The 20,377-nt window shown below is 54.6% G+C and overlaps 7 protein-coding genes across 7 annotated transcripts; 3 read left to right on the forward strand and 4 right to left on the reverse strand.

Annotated features, from left to right (window-relative positions):
* Nucleotides 1-107: 107 nt before the first annotated feature.
* HMPREF1541_02077 (uncharacterized protein) lies at nucleotides 108-897 on the reverse strand (the record flags this gene model as incomplete). The annotated part of the gene is made up of 2 exons (XM_008716433.1): nucleotides 108-765; nucleotides 833-897. The coding sequence occupies 2 exons, from the start codon at nucleotides 895-897 to the stop codon at nucleotides 108-110; spliced, it is 723 nt and encodes a 240-aa protein (XP_008714655.1).
* A 797-nt stretch (nucleotides 898-1,694) lies between these two features.
* Nucleotides 1,695-3,257, reverse strand: HMPREF1541_02078 (uncharacterized protein; the record flags this gene model as incomplete). Its single annotated transcript, XM_008716434.1, has 1 exon — nucleotides 1,695-3,257. The coding sequence occupies one exon, from the start codon at nucleotides 3,255-3,257 to the stop codon at nucleotides 1,695-1,697; it is 1,563 nt and encodes a 520-aa protein (XP_008714656.1).
* Nucleotides 3,258-5,894: 2,637 nt separating this feature from the next.
* HMPREF1541_02079 (uncharacterized protein) lies at nucleotides 5,895-7,721 on the forward strand (the record flags this gene model as incomplete). The annotated part of the gene is made up of 1 exon (XM_008716435.1): nucleotides 5,895-7,721. The coding sequence occupies one exon, from the start codon at nucleotides 5,895-5,897 to the stop codon at nucleotides 7,719-7,721; it is 1,827 nt and encodes a 608-aa protein (XP_008714657.1).
* A 1,565-nt stretch (nucleotides 7,722-9,286) lies between these two features.
* HMPREF1541_02080 (uncharacterized protein) lies at nucleotides 9,287-10,954 on the forward strand (the record flags this gene model as incomplete). Its single annotated transcript, XM_008716436.1, has 1 exon — nucleotides 9,287-10,954. One exon carries the CDS (start codon nucleotides 9,287-9,289, stop codon nucleotides 10,952-10,954), a length of 1,668 nt encoding a protein of 555 aa, XP_008714658.1.
* Nucleotides 10,955-12,142: 1,188 nt separating this feature from the next.
* HMPREF1541_02081 (uncharacterized protein) lies at nucleotides 12,143-12,841 on the reverse strand (the record flags this gene model as incomplete). The annotated part of the gene is made up of 3 exons (XM_008716437.1): nucleotides 12,143-12,635; nucleotides 12,690-12,772; nucleotides 12,821-12,841. 3 exons carry the CDS (start codon nucleotides 12,839-12,841, stop codon nucleotides 12,143-12,145), a joined length of 597 nt encoding a protein of 198 aa, XP_008714659.1.
* A 445-nt stretch (nucleotides 12,842-13,286) lies between these two features.
* HMPREF1541_02082 (uncharacterized protein) lies at nucleotides 13,287-19,358 on the forward strand (the record flags this gene model as incomplete). Its single annotated transcript, XM_008716438.1, has 1 exon — nucleotides 13,287-19,358. One exon carries the CDS (start codon nucleotides 13,287-13,289, stop codon nucleotides 19,356-19,358), a length of 6,072 nt encoding a protein of 2,023 aa, XP_008714660.1.
* A 372-nt stretch (nucleotides 19,359-19,730) lies between these two features.
* Nucleotides 19,731-20,279, reverse strand: HMPREF1541_02083 (uncharacterized protein; the record flags this gene model as incomplete). The annotated part of the gene is made up of 1 exon (XM_008716439.1): nucleotides 19,731-20,279. The coding sequence occupies one exon, from the start codon at nucleotides 20,277-20,279 to the stop codon at nucleotides 19,731-19,733; it is 549 nt and encodes a 182-aa protein (XP_008714661.1).
* Nucleotides 20,280-20,377: the final 98 nt, after the last annotated feature.

The raw sequence follows: 20,377 nt of genomic DNA on the forward strand, positions 1-20,377 counted from the left end.
GATCTGTACATACCCAGAAGTTGCTGTACGTTTTCAACCATATAATGTGCTGCCCCAAGCTCCAGTACTATGCATCGACCGAGTCAGGCTTGATTCCATAGTTTCCGTTATGTCTCCCGGTACTCATAAGGCTCCTCCTTCCCTTGTTCTACACACTCGACCTCCAAACGCGCCTCTTCCAGCTCCTTTCCACCCACCTCCAAACCACAGCGAACAACATCACCAGCCTCAACAGGTCCCACACCCTTCGGCGTCCCCGTCAACACGATATCTCCCTCCTCCAACGCCATAACCTGACTGATATCACTCAACATCCTCGGAATATCAAACAACATCAAATTCGTGCTGTCCTTCTGCTTGACCTGCTCATTGACGCTCAACCACAACACCACATCATGCGGATCCGGAATCTTGCTCTTTTCAATATGCTCGCTGACAGGCAGAAAAGTGTCGAACCCCTTGGCGATGCTCCAGGGGAGGCCCTTGCGCTTCGCCTCGTTCTGCACGTTGCGCGCCGTCATGTCGATGGTCAGCAGGTACGAGGAGATGGAGTCGAGCGCGGAAGGGGTGTTGGGAATGTTCTTCCATGAGGAGTGGCCCGAGGGGGGCGCGCCGATCACGATGCCCAGCTCGACTTCGTGGTGGAGGGTGACGCCGCGGGGGCGGATCATGGGGCCGCTGCGCGGGAGGAGGATCGAGGAAGGGGGTTTCAGGAAGAAGAACGGCTGCGAGGGGCGCGCGCTGGAGAGCTCGGTTATGTGGTCGCTGGGGGGGGGGGGGAGAGGGTGTTAGTTGAGATGGGGGATGGCGGGGGCGGAGGGCAAAAGCTTACGCATAGTTGCGCCCGATGCAGACGACTTTGCGGCAGTTTTGCTTGATGGTGGCGACGGTGGTCATGGTGGGTAGATGTGGGATACGTCTGCTGGTAGTGTGTGTGCGGTGAAGGATGAGGTGGGAGGGTGGTGTAGAGCGAGGACACGGACGGTCGTGAAAGTGCTGGGATACGGCACGGCACGGCACTAGATCTAGCGCCTCACGGGTGCGAGTAGTGGCAGACGAAGCAGAAGCAAGCAAAAGACCGGAATTGTTTAGATCTTTGAGGGACTAAGCTTGTATACAAGTGAAGAAAACAATCGCTTTTGTCGAGAGGTAGCTCTCTGCTCAAGCGGCTTTTGGAGAAAATGTGGTCGCATACCCCACGGTGGGACGGTCGTGATAGCAGGCCGATCGGCAACTAGACCGGTACTTACCGGTCGGCTTAGAATCCAGCCAGCAAAAGTGGTTGTGAGTGCGAGGAGGTAAGGCACTTGATCTGAATAGGTCTTGTATAACGTTGAAAAGGTTAATATTATAATCTGAATAGCCTACGTCGAGGTCGGGCTTCTCTCTCTTTGCGCTCACATGCCCCCTCATCATCAGTCGTAACATTCGTGTCTAGAACCGCTCCAATCAATGTATCTCTCTTCACGTAGTTTCCCTCTCTACTCTCCAGCACGCTGTTGGTGGCTTTGATGGCTACCACAGGGAGCAGCCGTGGCTCCCTTGCAGATATGCTGTGCTGATCTGTGTCTGTGATGGTAGCAGTGCGGCCTTTTGCGGGTATCCTGTGCTGCATATCGTGCAACGGCACGTGTGTCAGCTGCGTTGCGACATATGATAGCTGTAATTTGTTGGTCATCATCAGCAAGTATCGTTCAAGTGTCTTCTCCCAGGGCTACAGCGACAGCCGCGCCGAATACCGCAGACTCGTAAGTCGGCTCCAGTGAAATCCTTTCGGACCTCTGCGCGCCTGATGTGCCCTCGGCGATCATCCGCGCCATGAAGCCCTCGCTCCTGGCTTTGAACCCCGGGTATTTGAGGATCACACTGCCATTGCAAGCGATGGAGGTCTTGGGTGTTCCATATGGAGTTTCAGAATTAACAGCTGTCTCCTTTTGTAAACTCCACATAGCATGAATAGCAACTGCCATATAAGCGGATGCGCGCCTTGAGATAGACTGTGCTACCAGACGCAAGAACGCCATCTCGCTTTTAGTCGGCATTGAGAGCAGCCCAAATGCTTGCGTAATAAATTGTGCCGAATCGCTCATGTCGGGGGAGTTGTCCTCTTCCAGTTGAGCGAGGATGGCGGTGTCTAGACTGTACGGCTCGACGAGCTCTGCTGGGATGGTGCCGCTGAACATGTCGCAAATTTCAACCGCGTCTAGGATGACCAGCCGCATCAGCTCGCCCAGATATCGGCCGGTCGTCATGTATTCCAGGGGTTGAAAATCAGGCAAAACGTGGTTATTGTTAAGCGTCTCGTCCCATGACGTGCGTGGTAAGATGCCGCCTCCGAACATTGAGCACTCGGTATTCACAATGACGCGCTCGGCACGGGTGAACCAGGAAGGGCTGCGCGTGCCGAATTTGGACTTGCCGATGGAGAGGGTCGGGAAGTACGCGGCGGCGTTAGTGCCGGTACCGAGGATCAATCCCATAGAGGTCGCCGGGTCCAGATAGGCTTGTGATAGGAGTGTGGCGGCGCCGTCGTTGATGATAGCCTCAACACGGATGCTCCTGCCCTGCCGAGCACACGCAGCTTCTAGAAGCTCAGCTAGATCTGCTCCGAGATTATCGTGAGCACACTGGAAACCCTTGCCCATGCCCAGAATCTTGCCAGAGCGATGGCTCGTCTGCTCAATCGGGAAACTCCACGTCAACCCCAATGCAATGGTCTCGCTGCGCGGCTGCGATGGGGGGCATTCAAGCAGCATGGCCTCGATGCGGCCTGCCATCCAATCGAAGAATTGAATACCCCTGAGTCGCCGTATGGGCTCATCGATTTTGCTAGAAGTCATATGATGGATGGTCATGCTATCGGAGACTGATGATCTACCGTGCAGCTCCACCAACGCCACTCTGAAGGTAGAGCCTCCGACATCCAGAGCGATGAAGGTGCCCGTCTCTTGCCCCGTAGGCATAGCATGGCAGAAGGATGGTAACATGCAGGCGTCACTCCTCTGTAGCTTGTCTCGATACTGTGATTTTATAGCGGACGACATCTGGAGCATCCGGCGTATTGAGCATGGGTAACGGAAGACTCTGTCAACCTCGTCGGCGAGGCTCTGGAGGGATCGCATCGGATGTTGGGGACTCATATCTGGGTACGGCAGCGCAGGCGGAACTGCCTTGGCTGCAGAGGGATAGATCAGCATGCTCATGGCGCTGCGAAGGATAGTTTGTATGAGCGTTTGCAACAATTCGAGGGGCATCATGATGGGTGACTGGCGGACGGAGGTGGCCCAAACAGCCAATGAGGGACTGATCAGAAGTCGTACATACAAGAAGGCATGCTTGGTGAAGAGAGAGTGAATGATGCTTGCGCAACAAAGACAGGTCTATCAATGTGATCCGAAGCCACCTAGTGGGAACGGGACCCTCCGTAACGGTGCCAACCACTTGGGCGGAGGCGAGGTCACGGTCAGGGTCAATGAGATTTACGGTAGTAACGGTAGGGGCGGGTGAGCATACATGACTGCAACATGAACAGCCCAAGGTCAAGGCATGTTGTATTCGTGAAGGTGGTGGAGAGGTTGTAAAGGGTCGAGTCACAGTGGGAGGTTGCATTCAGAGAATTACGCCGCAGAAGCGCCCAGTGGTGAGTGACTGCCGAGACTCAACAGCCGCGTGAGGGCGTAGGCGAGACCCAAGAGACTCAAGCAGCGCAGCACCCAACGGAGGGCACCGTAAGCTGCCCCACGGGAAATTTTCAGCCCCTGGGACCACTCCTTCCCAACCTGCGAGGCTGTTAGGCTCCGTGTCCGTGTCGGCGTCGCGGAAGAATGGGCGCCGCCGGATGTTCTGCAACGGTTCCATGGAGCTTTGCCTCATTATTGTTGCCTTCGTTGCGACTGCGATGCCAGAATGATGTCCTTGGATTCGACGTCACGAATGCTGCCATAGCGCCCTATACGGGTCGTGCAAGATCGACCGATCAAGACCTGGGATACATTCGGGTGGAGGAACGGGCGGTTTACTCTCGCGAATCAATGCCATTCATGTCGATCACACCTCGTTGTTGTCGAAGCAGTCACAAGAGAGACGTTGGTTAGACCCCGTCAAGAGACACGCCCAGTGTCCTCATCTGCGGCGATGACATGTTTGCTGCTGCTGCCGCTTCTCGGATCGGTTCTTGTTGCGATGCCGCTGTGGGAAATATCACCGAGACCGGCGAGAAGGGAACATCCTGGAGGGGTTTGGTTACAGTATACTTATGCCACCCGCTAGCTCATCCTCCGTCACTACTGCTGTCTATCAGAGTCAGGTCGAGCTGTCCGGGTTTCTGACCTGATTTATGGACCCAAGGTCATGACAGGTTTGGCGGTCAGGAGTCACGATCAGCCTCAATGCAAGCATCTTCAACGTGTCGATGCTGTTTGAGACCGGTCTCGAAGGGCATGTTCGAGATAGGATCAACTTGCAGACCATGCATGCAAGCCTTCCTCGGACGCAGCCAGGTGCTCGTTTCTCAAATTGAGCCTCCGACACACAGAGGGAGCAGAGGTATGACAAGACTTGGTATTACAGATGTCTGTTCCCATCTACCTCACCCCATTGCCAGAGCTCGGCGACTTGCGAAGGGCAGTCGTCAACCAAGAGCAATGATGACATACCGCATGAATAGTCTACGACCTCTGCAACAATTTCATAAGACTTCATATTCACCACTCTCTAGGCCTAGCAAGATCTAGAATATACATTCTATGAGCCGTCAATCTGTCAGAGCGACAATAAGGCGGTGTCGAATTCTCTCCAACGCACCCAGTGGCTTCTTGGGGCCGCCGACTCCCGTGCAACTCCAGCTGTACAACCAGCCAGGACCTTGCAGCTGTGTAGGGATCTTGCTTGACATGTGAAGCTAATGTCGACAATACTTGCGTCCTGACTTTGATGACTGTGAGGCTGTGCTGATGGTGGGGCATCCTTGACGCTGTCAGTGCCGTAGGGTGACAGCGGCACAGCGTGTCATAGTCGCGCCGCACGAGGCTTTTGGAGGCGCTCGTCAATCGTAGTAGCGTCAGCAAGCACCAAAGACAGGCGGAAAAACATTCGCTTGGGTGGGAGATCGACGGACCTATTGTCCCTGGGTTTCGGTAAAGCAGGGCAGACCCAATTTAGCGGCGCGTCCGGGCTACAAGTCGACTCCCCACCAGGAAACAGTGGCGGCGTGAGACTCGGCCGGTCAGTTACGAATGATTCAGATGGCTTTCGTAGGCATCGCTAGGGGTGTGTTCTGTACCAGCATTCAGCTGGGTCGATGCAGTACAAGCTCATTGAAAACTGTCAGACGCCGGCAGTGATTTGGTGCTGCAGAGCTTTGTGACATCCATTGGCGATGTTTTGATGACCACTTTCTTCGGCTCCAGATTAGGTCAAATCAACTGCGCCGGGACGCGTCAAACTAAAAGGCCCACAGCAGAGGTGCGTCAGGCTTTACATCGCCTCTTCGACCGGGTTCTGGGGTTCATCCTGGCGTTATTTGCTTTCCGGGCGTGGTTATTGCTGTTCGGTTGTCGCGCCTACCCTGGCCACCCCAGATCGACCAACCGCTCTTTGCGGTACTGAGTACATCTACCCACGTTCTCCCTGCTCGTCCAAGAACCATCCTGTCCGTTTCAGTCGCGACGGGGGTTGGTCTGAGCAAACCATGTTGCCCTTTTGGCATCTGTCTCCTAATCCGTCTGTGCCGGAGATACCATGATCCTTGCCAGCTCAAACTCGACTCAAACACTCGCTCGCACAACAATCCCTTTTAGAAACCGCGAGGTCCCTCAACCCCGCGACTCTGGCAACTGCCACTGTTGGAATCCCACCGTCCACTGCTTTACACCTTTTCGCCACATGCAACATCAATGGAGTCCCGTTTTCGTGTCAGATTCTGGCCTCGACGCGTCAGAACTGCGCCCGCTGAGCTCGATCTGCACAGTGTGCCCTACCAAAACGCGTCTGACGGTCAGAAGCAACCAGTATTCATCCACCAGCCGCTTGGGCGGAACCTGAGTGAGAGGCGGAAGAAGGACGACGCCTTGGCGCTCCGCGGACTCGCCTACCGGACCAGCAGAGCTGGAAGACCGCCCGTCATCGGAGAGCGTCCGCACCCAGGCAATGGTCCTGTTAAGCTCAATGCCACTCGCCGGCTCAGCTCAGGCGAGCTTTCGATCACCACTCAGGACCAAGCGCACATACTGGAGAACATTCGGGACGGCGAGTATGTTGTGGCTAGCAACAAGCGCCACTCCAGATCAGCATCTGTGAAAAGTCCTGCGCCAGGCGACCGGCGAGGGTCGCACTCTTCAGTGAATGCGTCGCCGCCTCAGAAGTACCCTCCAACATCTACTCCTGCCTCATGGGCGCCATTTCATGGCTCATCGCCACTACTTGACATCCCCGAGAACGCAGCGCCTTATGCATCTGTACGCACATCTTCGGGACTGGTCTGCAATTCGACCTCGAATCTGCCAGACGTCTTTGGTCGGCCCACTTCTACCCAGTCGTCGCCCATGACAGATGGTCTCGGCATCTCAGATCTGCAGCCAATGTCTCCTGGCATTCTCAAGAAGACTTCATCCCACATCTCCTTGACCGAACCTCCGACGGAGCAGAACGCGACCATTCGGGCGTTATGGAAGGCCGAGTACAAACAGCTTGTCGCCATGTATGGTCAATCGGGCGTCAACAAAAACCTCGGCGATGGGCCTTGGGAACAAAAGAGGCTCTCGACCATAGCGGATGTTCCCCCTGGTGGTGAGAAGCCGATCCCGTTCGCCTTGGTTCCGCTGCCTCGTCCTAGCTTTGAGCACAGGGAAATCACTGCGCAGCCAGGGACTAGTCGCCTGTCAAAGAACGAATCCAGCTTACAAGATGATACATCGGACGAGGCGTCACAACAACGCCTCTCATTCATTTCCTCTGCGGGCTATGCATCATCATACACAACAAGAGCTAGTGTCGGAGACTCCGATTCTATCAACACTAAGGAAGACATCAGAAAGCTCGTCGAGAGCATGAGATCAACATATATCCAGGCTATCGAGGCTCGTGAGCCTTCACTACAAGCCGTGAAGGCGATGAAAAAGAAAAAGAAGAAAACAAGGACGTCGAACACGCCGCAAAGTACTCCGAAGGTATCGTCAGGACCCACTACGCCCGAGAGTGAGCGGACGTCCGTGATGCCTGCTAGCAGCTCTCCTTCGCTGCGGTCTCAGCGAAGCACGCGGGTCCCGTCGCTACCCGTGGCCACCATTAGCACTCTGCCAGCCATCCAGGCGTCGCCGACTCGAGAAAGGGTTCCTGATCTTGGACTGAAAAGAGCCGACTCGTCGACATTAGGCGCGCTTATGGGAGAGACCAAGCGCGCTGGCATCCGGAAACGCACATCAGAGCGCCACTCCCGACATGGCTCACAGAGCACAAAACCACAAAGATCGTCTTCATCCGTGAGGACCACGGCGCTGAAAGATAATGCGAATGTTTCTGCTGAAGACGCGGAGCCGTTGGATGAGGAATTTGCATCACTATATCGAGATATCTTTCAGGGGTCCAGCCACGAATTTTGGCAGTCGTCGCCAACACTCGAGAGTACCATCGCCCTATCGTCGACACTCGAATTACCTCCACCTTCCGACATCAGCTCGTCGGATTCGTCCACACCTACACAAGCTGTCCCGGCAGCCTCTTGATGTGCCTGATGGAACATCTGTACCATACCAATCTTTCCTTGTGTCTAGCCACAACGAATGATGCCCAGAATACGACTACACGACGATATGCCCCAGAAACCCACATCCGGAATGTGCCAGACCTGGCGTCTTGCGAAAAGAATTATTTACATTGTTCAGAGATTTCTACATCGCGAGATGGATCTACGCAAAAATCTTCAGCGACATGGATTGATACTAGTGCCGGCGCGCGCGAACAAGAGCTGAAAGGTCAAACTGTCCGCGAGAACGCAATGCTTGAGATGAATATGTGCTTGGTATCCCATCAAATGCTCCGTGCCATGCTTTGCACACAAAACTGTCCTCTTTCTGTTGAGCAATGTGATCCTTGAAGCGCAAAAGCTCGAAACTTCAGTCTATTCGCGATTGTCTGGTATCCTTTCCCCACTACACCGTAGCCGCCTTCGAAATCATGGATCTCAAGGATACCCATGTTCCGAAAGGCTTTTCATAGACCTCCGTTCTGACTAGCCGTACCCCTGACCACGGTTTTTTCAAGGAAGCTCGGCGTCTTTACCCGAGTACCGCGAACAATGATCTCTCGCCTCCGATTGCCAGGGTCTCGGTTCCTAATTTCGCTATCCTAGACTCTCGCGGAAGCGGAAGAGCAACAATCGCACTGGCGGCTTTCGTGGTCTTTTTGCCGCTTCAGCCCGCCACAAGTACGCCACAGAGCGCCACGCCTGAATTGGCTGCAAGGGGCGCGTGTGGTGTGTGGTGGCCCTAAGAAGGCCGGAAATTAGGTGGATGCTATACCGCCGTGCCCAGAAATTCTCTTGAGCCGCCAAGCAAGTTGCCTTTCTCGAAGCCGGATCATCTCTGTCCATGGTCGATGGGGTAGATTGTCATCGTTTTCTTCAAATTGGCAGGGCCTAGCATATGAGACGAGGCTACCTCCTTGCGTCCCAGGACGGAACTGGCGGCTCTTATACCCATGCGATCAATTCGATCACCTTCAGAGGCAACAACTCGTCGAAACGTTGGTGCGGAAAAGCATAGCAGGAATTAGGGCTGAAAGCAGGAAGATCTCTCAGAGCCAATTCAACGGCTCTTTTCCCCGGCTGTCAAACTGTAATGAGTGCGTTCTCGTCGCCCGTTGGATGCAGACTTGAGTACGAGCCTTGAGGATGGGTCTTTTGTCTTTCTAGGCTGACCTAATCGAGCCATCTGCATTATATGCGAAAGGTGCCTGATAGCAAGCTCTTGTGGTTGAGAGCAATGCTTCGATAAGTACTCTGTAAGTCAGAACAACATGTCTAGAGAATCATGAGCGTTGTATACGAAAAACGGCCGCAGACCGGAGATCAATCTTCCCCCAGGGTCATACCCGGCTATTCACCAATTGCTGCGCGTTCATCTACCATGTAATATCAGGTGAAACCTGGCTGCCTGCTCGCTTGGCCCGAGGTACTGCAAGGCTGCCAGTATTCACCAGCAAGGTGAATCCTCTTAATACCGCGCCGAACCAATGCGTTTGATGGAAGTCCTCCGTCGCATCCCTTTGCTACAGCAAAAGTTGAGTCGCGATGGACTCGGATGATTCTTCCCAGAAGAGCAGCGAGAAAAGTCGCAGAAGCCTCCTTGGCCTCCGACAACTATCCAGCGATGCCAAAGGCTTTTTCAAAGAACAAGTCACAAAGGCCAAACATGTGCGCGACGACCTTGTCCACAAGCGAGGAGAGCCTTCGACGCCCAAGCGTGATGTCGACCCGACGCAAGCTCAACCACTGATCTCATCACCTATCACACCCTCTACCCCCACAACACCCTGGACATCATGGAAGGCGCTGCCCAGACAGCCGAAGACAGATGGAAAGGCACTACCTCAGCAGCCTACGCCTTCGCTCTCATCGCCTCAACCACGCTTACACCACCTATCAGCCCTCCGTGTTGGCCTGACTTCCTTAGTCGTTCTTCATCATACCGCTATCCCGTATGGTGGACTCGGCAACTGGGGCTGGCATTCGCCCTGTTTCCCGTCAATGAGCCCGGCGCTTGCCGGCTTCAATGCAGTCAACCAGACCTTCTTTATGGCAGGGTTCTATTGGCTGGCCGGATACTTCACCCACGGCCAGCTACAGAAGCTCATCCAACGCAGGGCGGCACCGAAGTCTCCTAGCTCGTCTAGGAGGGAAGAAGGGACGTCGATATCGTTCGTTACAGGGCGAGCGCAGCGGTTGGTCGTACCTGCCGTTGCCTACACGGTGTTGGCAGCGCCTCTGTTCAGGCTACTGATTCTAGCCAGCGACCGCTCCCTGGCCCTCTCCTCATCAGACGTGAAACAACTTCTGCGGAACTACTTCGAGACCTTGCGAGGTATCAAAGGGCCAGTATGGTTTAGCGTTGTGCTGTTCTTCTTCGACGCCATAGCTGCAGGTGTGGCAACTCTCCGACCCTCATCCTTCCAGCAGTGGCCCACTTGGTCATCTCCGCAGCGCAAATACGTCCTCGGCGCCTTTGGATTGAGCGCTCTGACGGCGTTCCTCGTCCGTGTCCCTTTCCCAGTGGGCCGTATCTTGACGCCGCTGAACCTCCAGCCTGCTTTCCTGCCGCAATACATCTTCGCGTATGCCATGGGGCACATCTGCGCCAACACAGGTAGCATGTACTTGCACAGCCTCTTCCTCAGCTCTCGCAACGAGCCACTGTCAAGCCTCGCCCTCTCAGTCGTCACCATGATGCTCGGCCTCGCCGCCACCCTCGCCTCCACCATGTTGAGTCAGAAGCGGATCCCCTCATTCACGGCAGGCTTGAAGCTCACGGCCGGCGGTCTCAACCTGCCCGCGGCGCTCTACGCAATCTGGAACGAACTCGGCTTCATCACGCTCCTCCCCTCGCTCGTGGCCGTCTGCGAGAAGTACTTCAACCGCGCGGACCTTCTGACTTTCGGCCTACCACGCTTCTCGCCTTTCCGCAAGACTCCGAATAAGGAGCGGAGGAAGGTCAATCTGGCGCGCTACTCATATGCCACTTTCCTCGTGCATCCCATCGTCAGTCTAGGCGTGGAGCTCTTGGCGCAGAGGTTCATCATGCCGCACGTGGACTGCAGCCAGCTCAGCAAGGGGAAGACGGCGTGGGCGCTTTGCGCTCCTGTCGTTGCGACGGTCGTTGTCGGGTCGGTGAACACGGTCGCCTCGTGGATGGCGGGGATCGCCATGGTGGAGTGCGTGCCGTTCGTTGGGCGGTGGATCTAAGATCCAATTCTGATCGCTGCTGTCTGCGGCCCGATGGCAGTAGACTCTAGAAAGCGCACAGGCAGTGAAAGTCTTGGCGCTATTGCGCCGGAAGGAGGTAGGGTTGCCACATGTTTTCGTCAACCTGAAATGCCTGCGGCCCGGCATGAGGAAAGAGATACGAACATTTTTGTCCAAGATATCATATCAATTAATGAGACCGTCGTGTTTTTTTTTTGTTTTTGTTTTTTTTTTGAAAATAGCCACTTAGAGTCGCCATCCTGTCGCAGGAATGACCCCGTTGAGAAAGACATGAAGCATGACCGTTCACAGGCCCGGGTTGACTATGACCGAGGCCGTCCAGTCTGGACCTCTTTCCCCCCCCCCCCCCTCCGGCCGACCCTGGAGGACTTTCATGGAGATCCGAGATCGTTCTAGAGCCCTTTTCCCGCGTCCCGGTGACCCTGACGTCGCCTCGTGCATCGGAACGGAAGTTGCGTGTGTGATGCTGGTGTGTAAGTGTGGAGTGTGGAGCTGGTGCCCGATACCGTGCGGTACAGGGCACTGGAGCCTTTTTTCTCCTGCGATTCTAGTCCCAAGCCTTGACCCTGGGCGCTGCGTCGAGCGTGATGTGTCCTCCTCCGGTTTTGGGGCGCGGGGCTGAACAGGAACAGCGAAGCATGAGTGGTGCTGTGCAGCGTGGGTGCTGTGGCGGTGGATTGGGGGCCTGAGGCTGGGGTTGACGTGAGGGAATGAAACTGTACGAGTCTGCATTGTTAATGGGTTGTTGGTTTAGTTGTGAGCTTTGAGTCGAGGGGAGGAAGCGTTGTGGAATGGTGTTCATGTGCCTGACTGGCTGGGGAATGCAGATGAGATGAGGAATATAGGTTAGAGTATGCTGTCAGGAGTGGATCGCTGGTGTGAGCAAGTCTTCGACTTAATCGTTCCGCTCAGAGCATTCGTGGACATGAGAAGGGCGCAGAAGGCCGAGAGGGAGAAAATCGAAAGGCACCAACCATCAAGGGCAAAGTCATGTCCGTGAAACTTTTGGCACATGGGGCTTTGGAGCAGTTGAAACGCTTCAGATGTGGTATAAACTGACCTCTAGACCAACGTTTTAAGTCGAAACGCCACAACCCGACCACCGAGGTTGGACGCCACCGTCCAGCGCGATCGCAAAACGAGACAAATCGTGTCCGTTCAGGTCACTTACATGACGACGCAACAGCTGTTCTGCTTCTTGGCCTGCTGGTAAAACATCTTGCTCTGTGCGCTCAGCCCGTCGCTCTTCTGTACCAGGCTATCAATCTTCTCGCCACGCTCCAGCACGCTCTCGATGGTCTTGTGAAGCACAATCTTGGTCTCGTCCAGTTCGCGCTGCACCTTCATGATGCTGTCCGCCTGATTCGGATCCTGGTATTTCACAATGTATTCCTTGAGTTGCGGGTACGGCACCGAAGTCACGGAGGTCGAGATGTAGGAGGATTGCGGGTGAGACGTGGTGAACTCGTCGACGATTTTGGACAGAAGCTGATGTGCGACAAGCGCAGGGTATTCAGCGTCGGAGATGATGATGCCGGCGACGCCCGCCGTCGAGCCGTAGGCGTGGAAAGTGTAGCTCTTCTCTTCGATGTCTTGACGGACGCCAGCCCGGGTGCGCTCCGCGACGGTCTTCGCGAACATAGACATAAATTCACCATAGCTGCCGAAAATGTCAGCAATTGATGGTCGGAGGTGCGATCGGGAAGTGGCCTACCTGTCACGAGTGAATCGGGAAAAGGAGGAGAGATCCCGCTCCACAGCCAGTTCAGTCGCAGGCTGAGGATCGTTGCGGATCACCTTGTGTTGTCAATAGAGGATTCCGGGGTCCGGCCACTTGGTACTTACGCCTATGTAGAATATCTTCATCCTGACGGTCAACGGTGAAAGCGGTGGAGGTTAAAGTAGTCGGCTTGCCGACGACACAGTGTAGGTCAACGAAACGGCGGCGTGTAGGTCGAGGAGTGGCTGACGGCGAGATATTGAGGGAGTTGTTATGAATGAAGGAAATAGGGAGCCTGCTGCTGAAGATGTCACATGTACCAGTCCCCCGTTGTAGCCGTTGTTTCGGCGCCCGCCTGTATCGATCGCTGTGGGGCAATTCTTTGACTCGTTGGGGGGGCCCAGGCGCATTGTTTTAACTGCCCAATAGGCTTCACATCACTGCTCAGCCTTGTCGCTTCGATATCGAAGCCTTGCAAGAGTCATCGACTCATCGATCTTGAGATTCTTCTTCTGTCTTGTCCCTCATCGTTCTTCTCCAAATATTGGTTGCAATACTGCTACCTGAAGGTAAGTGGCTACCTCAAGAACGATGGCGGAAGTTTTCCAAGCAGAGGCGCAATGGCTCGCCCAGATGAATGCCATGAAACAAGCCATCTCAGACCTCAAATTGCCCCCACTAGAAGAGGGCTCGCAGATGTACGGAGCGGATGTCAATTTCGATCAGGACTCATCCGACTCTTACGATGACGATGACATCTGGGACGTCGACGGCGAGCTAAATGAGAGCTCACTGAGCGATGGGGGTGGCATCAATGGTTTTGACCCGCTGGAATTCTCTGCGGAGGCGGCGCATGGTCGCTCATGGTTGCGCCAGAAGTGTGAAGACTTCTCAAAAGCACGCTCGGGTATGAATGCCGAAGACCTGGAGCAGCAGCTCACTGCCCTGTTAGCCTCTGATAGTTCGGACGAGGAGCTTCAGATGCTATTGGCAGACATGATCGGCTACGATGATCTTGACTTTGTCATTGAGCTTATCTCCAACCGCAAAGACGTGTTAAAGCAGCCATCGGCCTCTGTCAAGCAGACCGAGGGGCTTCTTGCGGGCCTACAGACCAAACAAGAACGAGAAGCCTTCCTGCGGCAGCAAGACTATGAGCACAAGCACGCAAAGCTCGCCGCAGCACAGAGCCGCAGTGGCCCACATTACCCCCACGTCTACAAGTCTGCGACTGCTGCAACTGGTAATACGTTGGACATCTCGGGTCGGCGGTATGCTCTTCCTCTAGGAAGCGAGCGTAAAGAGTACGCCAAGTATGAAGAGTATTCAATTCCTGCGACGAAGGTCGGTAGCATTGCAGCTGGACAAAGACTCGTCCCCGTCGCTGAAATGGACGCACTCTGCCAAAAGACGTTCAAGGGGTACCAGAGTTTGAACAGAATGCAGAGCCTCCTCTACCCTGTGGCCTATGGCACCAGCGAGAATATGCTTGTCTGTGCCCCTACCGGTGCCGGAAAGACCGACGCCGCCATGCTTACTATCCTCAACACCATCTCGCATAACGTTGTGCCCAGCCCGGCGGAGGAGCCACAAGCTACCGATTTTGTGTTGCAAGCAAGCGACTTCAAAATCGTCTATGTTGCTCCCATGAAAGCCCTGGCAGCCGAAATCACCGAGAAGCTTGGGAAGCGACTGGCTTGGCTTGGTATCCAAGTTCGAGAGTACACCGGCGACATGCATTTGACCAAAAAGGAAATCACTGCTACACAGATCATCGTCACGACTCCCGAGAAGTGGGATGTGGTGACCAGGAAGAGCACGGGCGACACCGAACTTGTGCAAAAGGTCCGGCTTCTGATCATTGATGAGGTTCACATGCTACACGATGAGCGTGGCGCCGTGATTGAGTCGCTGGTTGCAAGAACAGAGCGACAGGTTGAGAGCACGCAGTCGCTGATTCGGATTGTCGGTCTCTCTGCGACGTTGCCCAACTATATCGATGTCTCAGACTTTCTCAAAGTCAACAGAATGACCGGTCTCTTCTATTTCGACGGTTCTTTCAGACCCGTTCCTTTGGAACAACACTTCATCGGTGTCAAAGGAAAAGCAAATTCCAAGACATCGCGTGACAATCTAGACTCTGTCACGTTCGAAAAGATCAAAGCGCTCCTAGAGCAGGACAAGCAGGTAATGGTGTTTGTACATTCGAGAAAGGACACTATCAACACAGCCCGGACTCTTTACTCGATGGCGGTTGATGACGGTTGTGCCGATCTGTTCGCTCCAAATCCTGATGATGGAGCATATCAACGAGCCATGGGAGATCTCAAACAGACTCGCCAACGAGAACTTCGAGACATCGTCCCCAAGGGCTTTGGCAGTCATCACGCCGGTATGGCACGTTCGGATCGAAATTATGTGGAGCGGGTCTTCGCCGATGGAGCGATCAAGGTGCTTTGTTGTACAGCGACTTTGGCATGGGGTGTGAATCTTCCGGCAGCTGCAGTCATCATCAAAGGGACACAGCTATACAGCTCGGATGCTGGCAAATTCGTTGACATTGGCATCCTGGATGTGCTACAGATCTTCGGTCGTGCTGGCCGTCCCCAATTTCAGGACTCCGGCATCGGCTACATCTGCACCACGCATGACAAGCTGCAGCACTACTTATCTGCTGTGACCCAACAACAGCCAATCGAGTCAAAATTCTCCCAGAAGCTTGTCGATAATTTGAATGCTGAGATTTCTCTGGGCACGGTTACGACTGTTGCTGAGGCCATCACATGGCTCGGTTATTCGTACTTGTTTGTCCGAATGCGTCGCAACCCACAAGCATACGGCATCGACTGGAATGAGCAACAAGATGATCCACAGCTGGGTCAGCGACGGCGGAAACTGATTGTTGACGCTGCCAGAACACTTCATCGAAGTCAGTGCATCATCTACAACGAGAAAACCGACGAGCTCAAGCCCAAGGATGTCGGTCGCATTGCAAGTTTCTTCTACGTTCAGCACAGCAGCATAGAGATTTTCAACACCATGCTGCAGCCCCTCGCATCCGAAGCAGATGTGCTCAAGATGATCAGCATGAGTGCAGAATTCGATAATATCACTTCTCGCGAGAATGAAGCGCAGGAGCTGCATCATCTGAAGCAGGAGTTTACATGGTGCGACATTGACGATGGCAAGCGGACCGAAAAGGACAGCAAGACTGACGAGAAAGAGCTGAAGATCATTCAAAACCATGCAAAGACCAATATCTTGCTCCAGGCCTACATCTCACGAGCGAGGATCGAAGACTTCGCGCTGTCTTCCGATTCAAAGTATGTCGCCGACAATGCTGGCAGAGTCTGTCGAGCTGTCTTCGAGATCGCTCTCAATAGAGGATGGGGTAACCTCAGCCAGGTCCTCCTCACCATGTGCAAGGCGATCGAGAAGAGGATGTGGCCATTCAAGCATCCCTTTCACCAATTTGACCTTACGCCGCCTGTACTGCGCAATCTTGATGAAAAGCTTCCTTCCTCCAGCATTGAGAGTCTGCGTGAGATGCAAGTCGCTGAAATTGGCAGTTTGGTCCATAATCAAAAGATGGGTGGCACCATAGCGAGGTTGTTGGACAACTTCCCTACGGTATCAATCGAAGCTGAAATAGCGCCACTGAATCGAGACGTTCTTCGCATACACCTGTACCTCTACCCAGACTTTGTGTGGAACGATCGCCATCATGGTACCTCGGAATCGTATTGGGTGTGGGTTGAGAACTCGGAGACTTCGGAGATCTATCATCACGAACAATTCATTCTTAACCGCAAGAAACTCCATGACAATCACGAGCTGAACTTCACCATCCCTCTGGCCGATCCGCTTCCGGCTCAAATCTATGTCAGAGTCATCTCGAACAAGTGGGTGGGCTGCGAAAGTGTTCATCCGATATCTTTCCAGCATTTGATTCGACCAGACACTGAAACTGTTCATACCGATCTGCTTGACCTACAACCACTTCCGGTTACCGCCCTGAAGAATCCACTAATCGAGGATATCTACCGGCAGCGGTTTCACTTCTTCAATCCTATGCAGACACAGATCTTTCATACCTTGTACCACACCTCCAACAATGTCCTCTTGGGGTCGCCTACGGGATCAGGCAAGACGGTGGCCGCCGAGCTCGCTATGTGGCAGGCATTTCGCGACCACCCTGGCAGCAAAGTCGTGTACATTGCGCCCATGAAAGCACTTGTAAAAGAGCGTGTGAAGGACTGGGGCAAACGTTTAGCTGGCCCGTTGGGACTGAGCATCGTTGAGTTGACAGGGGACAACACGCCAGACACGAAGACCATCCGCGCGGCCGACATCATCATCACAACTCCCGAAAAATGGGATGGCATTAGTCGATCGTGGCAGAACCGATCTTACGTTCGACAAGTCTCCCTAGTGGTCATAGACGAGATTCACTTGCTCGGCGGCGACCGTGGACCCATCCTCGAAATCATTGTTTCCCGCATGAACTACATTGCTGCGCAGGCCGAAGCTGGAACCATTCGCCTACTTGGCATGTCCACAGCAGCTGCCAACGCTACAGATCTGGCCAACTGGCTAGGTGTTAAACCTGGTAACAACCAAGGTCTCTTCAACTTCCGACACAGCGTTCGTCCAGTGCCGCTCGAGATGTATATTGATGGGTTTCCTGAACAGAAAGGGTTCTGCCCGCTGATGCAATCCATGAACCGGCCAACATTCCTTGCTATCAAGAATCACAGCCCGGATAAGCCGGTCATTGTCTTTGTGGCCTCACGGAGACAGACACGTCTAACAGCGAAAGACCTCATCAATTATTGCGGCATGGAAGAAGATCCACGCCGATTCTTGCACTTTGACAGTGAGGATGATCTGCAGCTCACGTTATCCACAGTCAAAGATGACGCCTTGCGAGAAGCCCTTGGTTTTGGCATCGGCCTGCATCACGCAGGGCTTGTGGAGTCAGATCGTTCGTTGGCGGAGCAGCTTTTCGCCAACAACAAGATCCAAGTCCTAGTCGCCACAAGTACACTTGCTTGGGGGATCAATCTGCCGGCACATCTGGTCGTTGTGAAGGGTACACAGTACTTCGATGCGAAGACAGAAGGGTACGTGGACATGGATCTGACAGACGTACTGCAGATGCTTGGTCGCGCTGGCCGCCCTCAATTCGACACATCGGGCATCGCCCGAATATTCACCAAGGAGGCAACCAAACCATACTACAAGCACTTCCTGAACATCGGCTTTCCCGTTGAAAGCTCGCTTCACAAAGTTCTCTCCAACCACTTGGGCGCCGAATGCTCCGCTGGAGTCATCCAGACCAAACAAGATGCCCTCGACTACCTTACTTGGACCTTCTTCTTCCGGCGTCTGCACAAGAATCCTACTTACTATGGTCTTGAAATATCTGCGGAACAACATCGCGATGAACCGCTTGTTGCCCGGCAGCTCGCTGCAGATTACATCGTCAACCTCGTGGACAAGTCCCTTGATGATCTGGCAGAGTCGGACTGCGTGCTTGTCCACTCCAACGGCGATGTTGACTCGACACCGTTTGGCAAGATTATGAGCTACTACTACCTCTCTCACTTGACGATTCGCAACTTCCTCGCCAAAGCACGAGCGCTACCCGCCGGCAAGGTGGACTTTGCGAATGTGCTCGCGTGGGTCTCGCAAGCGACCGAGTTCGATGAGCTGCCGGTCAGACACAATGAGGATCTCGAAAACGCAGTCCTTGCGGAGAATCTGCCCCTGGATACGGCGGGGCTCATGCCCGATATGCCGATGTGGGACCCTCACGTTAAGTCCTTCCTGCTCCTGCAGGCGCATATGAGTCGTGCGGACTTGCCGATCCGGGACTACATCGGCGACCAGAACAGTGTGCTCGATCAGACCGTCCGTATCGTACAAGCTGGGATCGATGTCATGACCGAGCTCGACCGGTTCGACTGTGTGCTGGAGCTCATCAAGGTGCTGCAATGTGTCAAGAGCGCACGCTGGCCAACCGAATATCCACTGAGTATCATGCCATGGGTCTCACCTGATTGGAATCCAAAACGGGACGGCAAGGTACCGAAGGATCTGATCACGGCGAGTGAGCTTGCCCTGAAAGAAGGGCGCGTCTCCACGGACAAAATGATGAACGAGCTCGGCGTCCGAGGCAACTCACGCAGCGAATTCGTCCGAGCCTTGAACCACCTACCCGTCCTGAACGTCAAAGCGGACAGCAAGGAAGGTGAAGTCGTAGTCACCGCCACGAGGAAGAACAGCCTCATGAACGCCGAAGGCCGCATCTACGCGCCAAGACTGAGCAAGCCGCAGACCGAAGGCTTCTTCGTCGTGGCTGTGCCCCATGGTGGGAAGGGTATCGCGGCGCTGAAGCGCCTCAATTGGCCCATCGGCCAGGGCGGCAGGGGTCGAGCCGGGCTGATGAGCAATACGAGGTTGAAGCTCGTGCCGGAAGAGGTCGAGAGGGTGGTGGACATCATTGTGGTCAGCGATAGCTACCCGGGCATGGAGTGGAGAGTGGGCGGAGTAGTGGTGCCCCCGAGCGTGCAGCAGAAGGTGGATACCGTTGAGGTGCCCATCGATGAGGGTCTGGTGAAGAAGGCGAAAATAGCGGCTGCTGAGGGCAGTGGATCTTGATGAGTGAGTAGAGATGTAGGAGATGTAATGCAGGCTGATTCTGCCTAGTCTGGGCACGTTTTGTCGCTTCTCTTGCACGTGCCACGTAGTGAACGCTCAACACCCTCCTCAGAGCTCCGTATAGTCTCGCGATCAAATCTCACATGGATCTGTACGACAATCTGACCTCGTAAACATCACGCCGAGGCTATAATTTGGCTGCCCAGGATCTAAGCTCTATCTCTTACGAGCCCTTCACATACTCTCATTCCCCAGACCCATCTCTCCGGTGCTCGGTTCTATACCCGTGCTCGATGCTATATAGCATGCTCTACCCACATCTCCCACATCTCCCACCACCAATCCCCCCAGACCCATCTCAGCCTCACCACATCACCTCCTCGCCGCCAGTCTCCCCACCCCCTCCCCATCAACCCTCACACTAACCCACTCCCGCGTACACCGTGCCCCAATCGCCTCACTCTCATAAAACCCAATGCTCGGCGTATTCCAATCCAGCACCTGCCACTGCAGCCGCCCGCCCGAGGGGTTCAGGATCTGCACCTCGCGCGCCAGCGCGGACAGCAACGCCTTACCGTACCCGCGCTTACGGTATGCGGCGCTGATGATCAGGTCTTCGAGGTAGATGCCGGGACCGCTCCAGGTGCTGTAGTTGAAGAAGTAGAGGGCCATGCCGGCGACGGTGGTGGGGGAGTCGGATGGGGTGACGAGGAGGGTGCGTGCGTGGCCGGGCGTGAATTGCCGGGGGGTCGTATTGGGGACCGGGAAGGAGAGGGTTTCGAGCAAGGTGGCTTCCGTCATGGCGACGGTGTCGAGCGCCTTTTCGTACTCGGCGAGCTCGAGGATGAGGGAGAGGATGGTGGGGACGTCGGCTTGGGTGGCGTGCCGGATCGTGTATGTTGGGGTGGTGGTTTCGGCCATGGCTTGGGATGGAGGGTGGTAGAGTGGGGGTCCGGGTCGTAAGTAGTGGGACTCAGGGTGTTTGAACGGTGGTTGTAGAACACAGCAGATCAAGTCGG

Source organism: Cyphellophora europaea, assembly GCF_000365145.1.
Source record: "Cyphellophora europaea CBS 101466 unplaced genomic scaffold supercont1.2, whole genome shotgun sequence".
In the NCBI taxonomy this organism is placed as follows: Eukaryota; Fungi; Ascomycota; class Eurotiomycetes; order Chaetothyriales; family Cyphellophoraceae; genus Cyphellophora; species Cyphellophora europaea.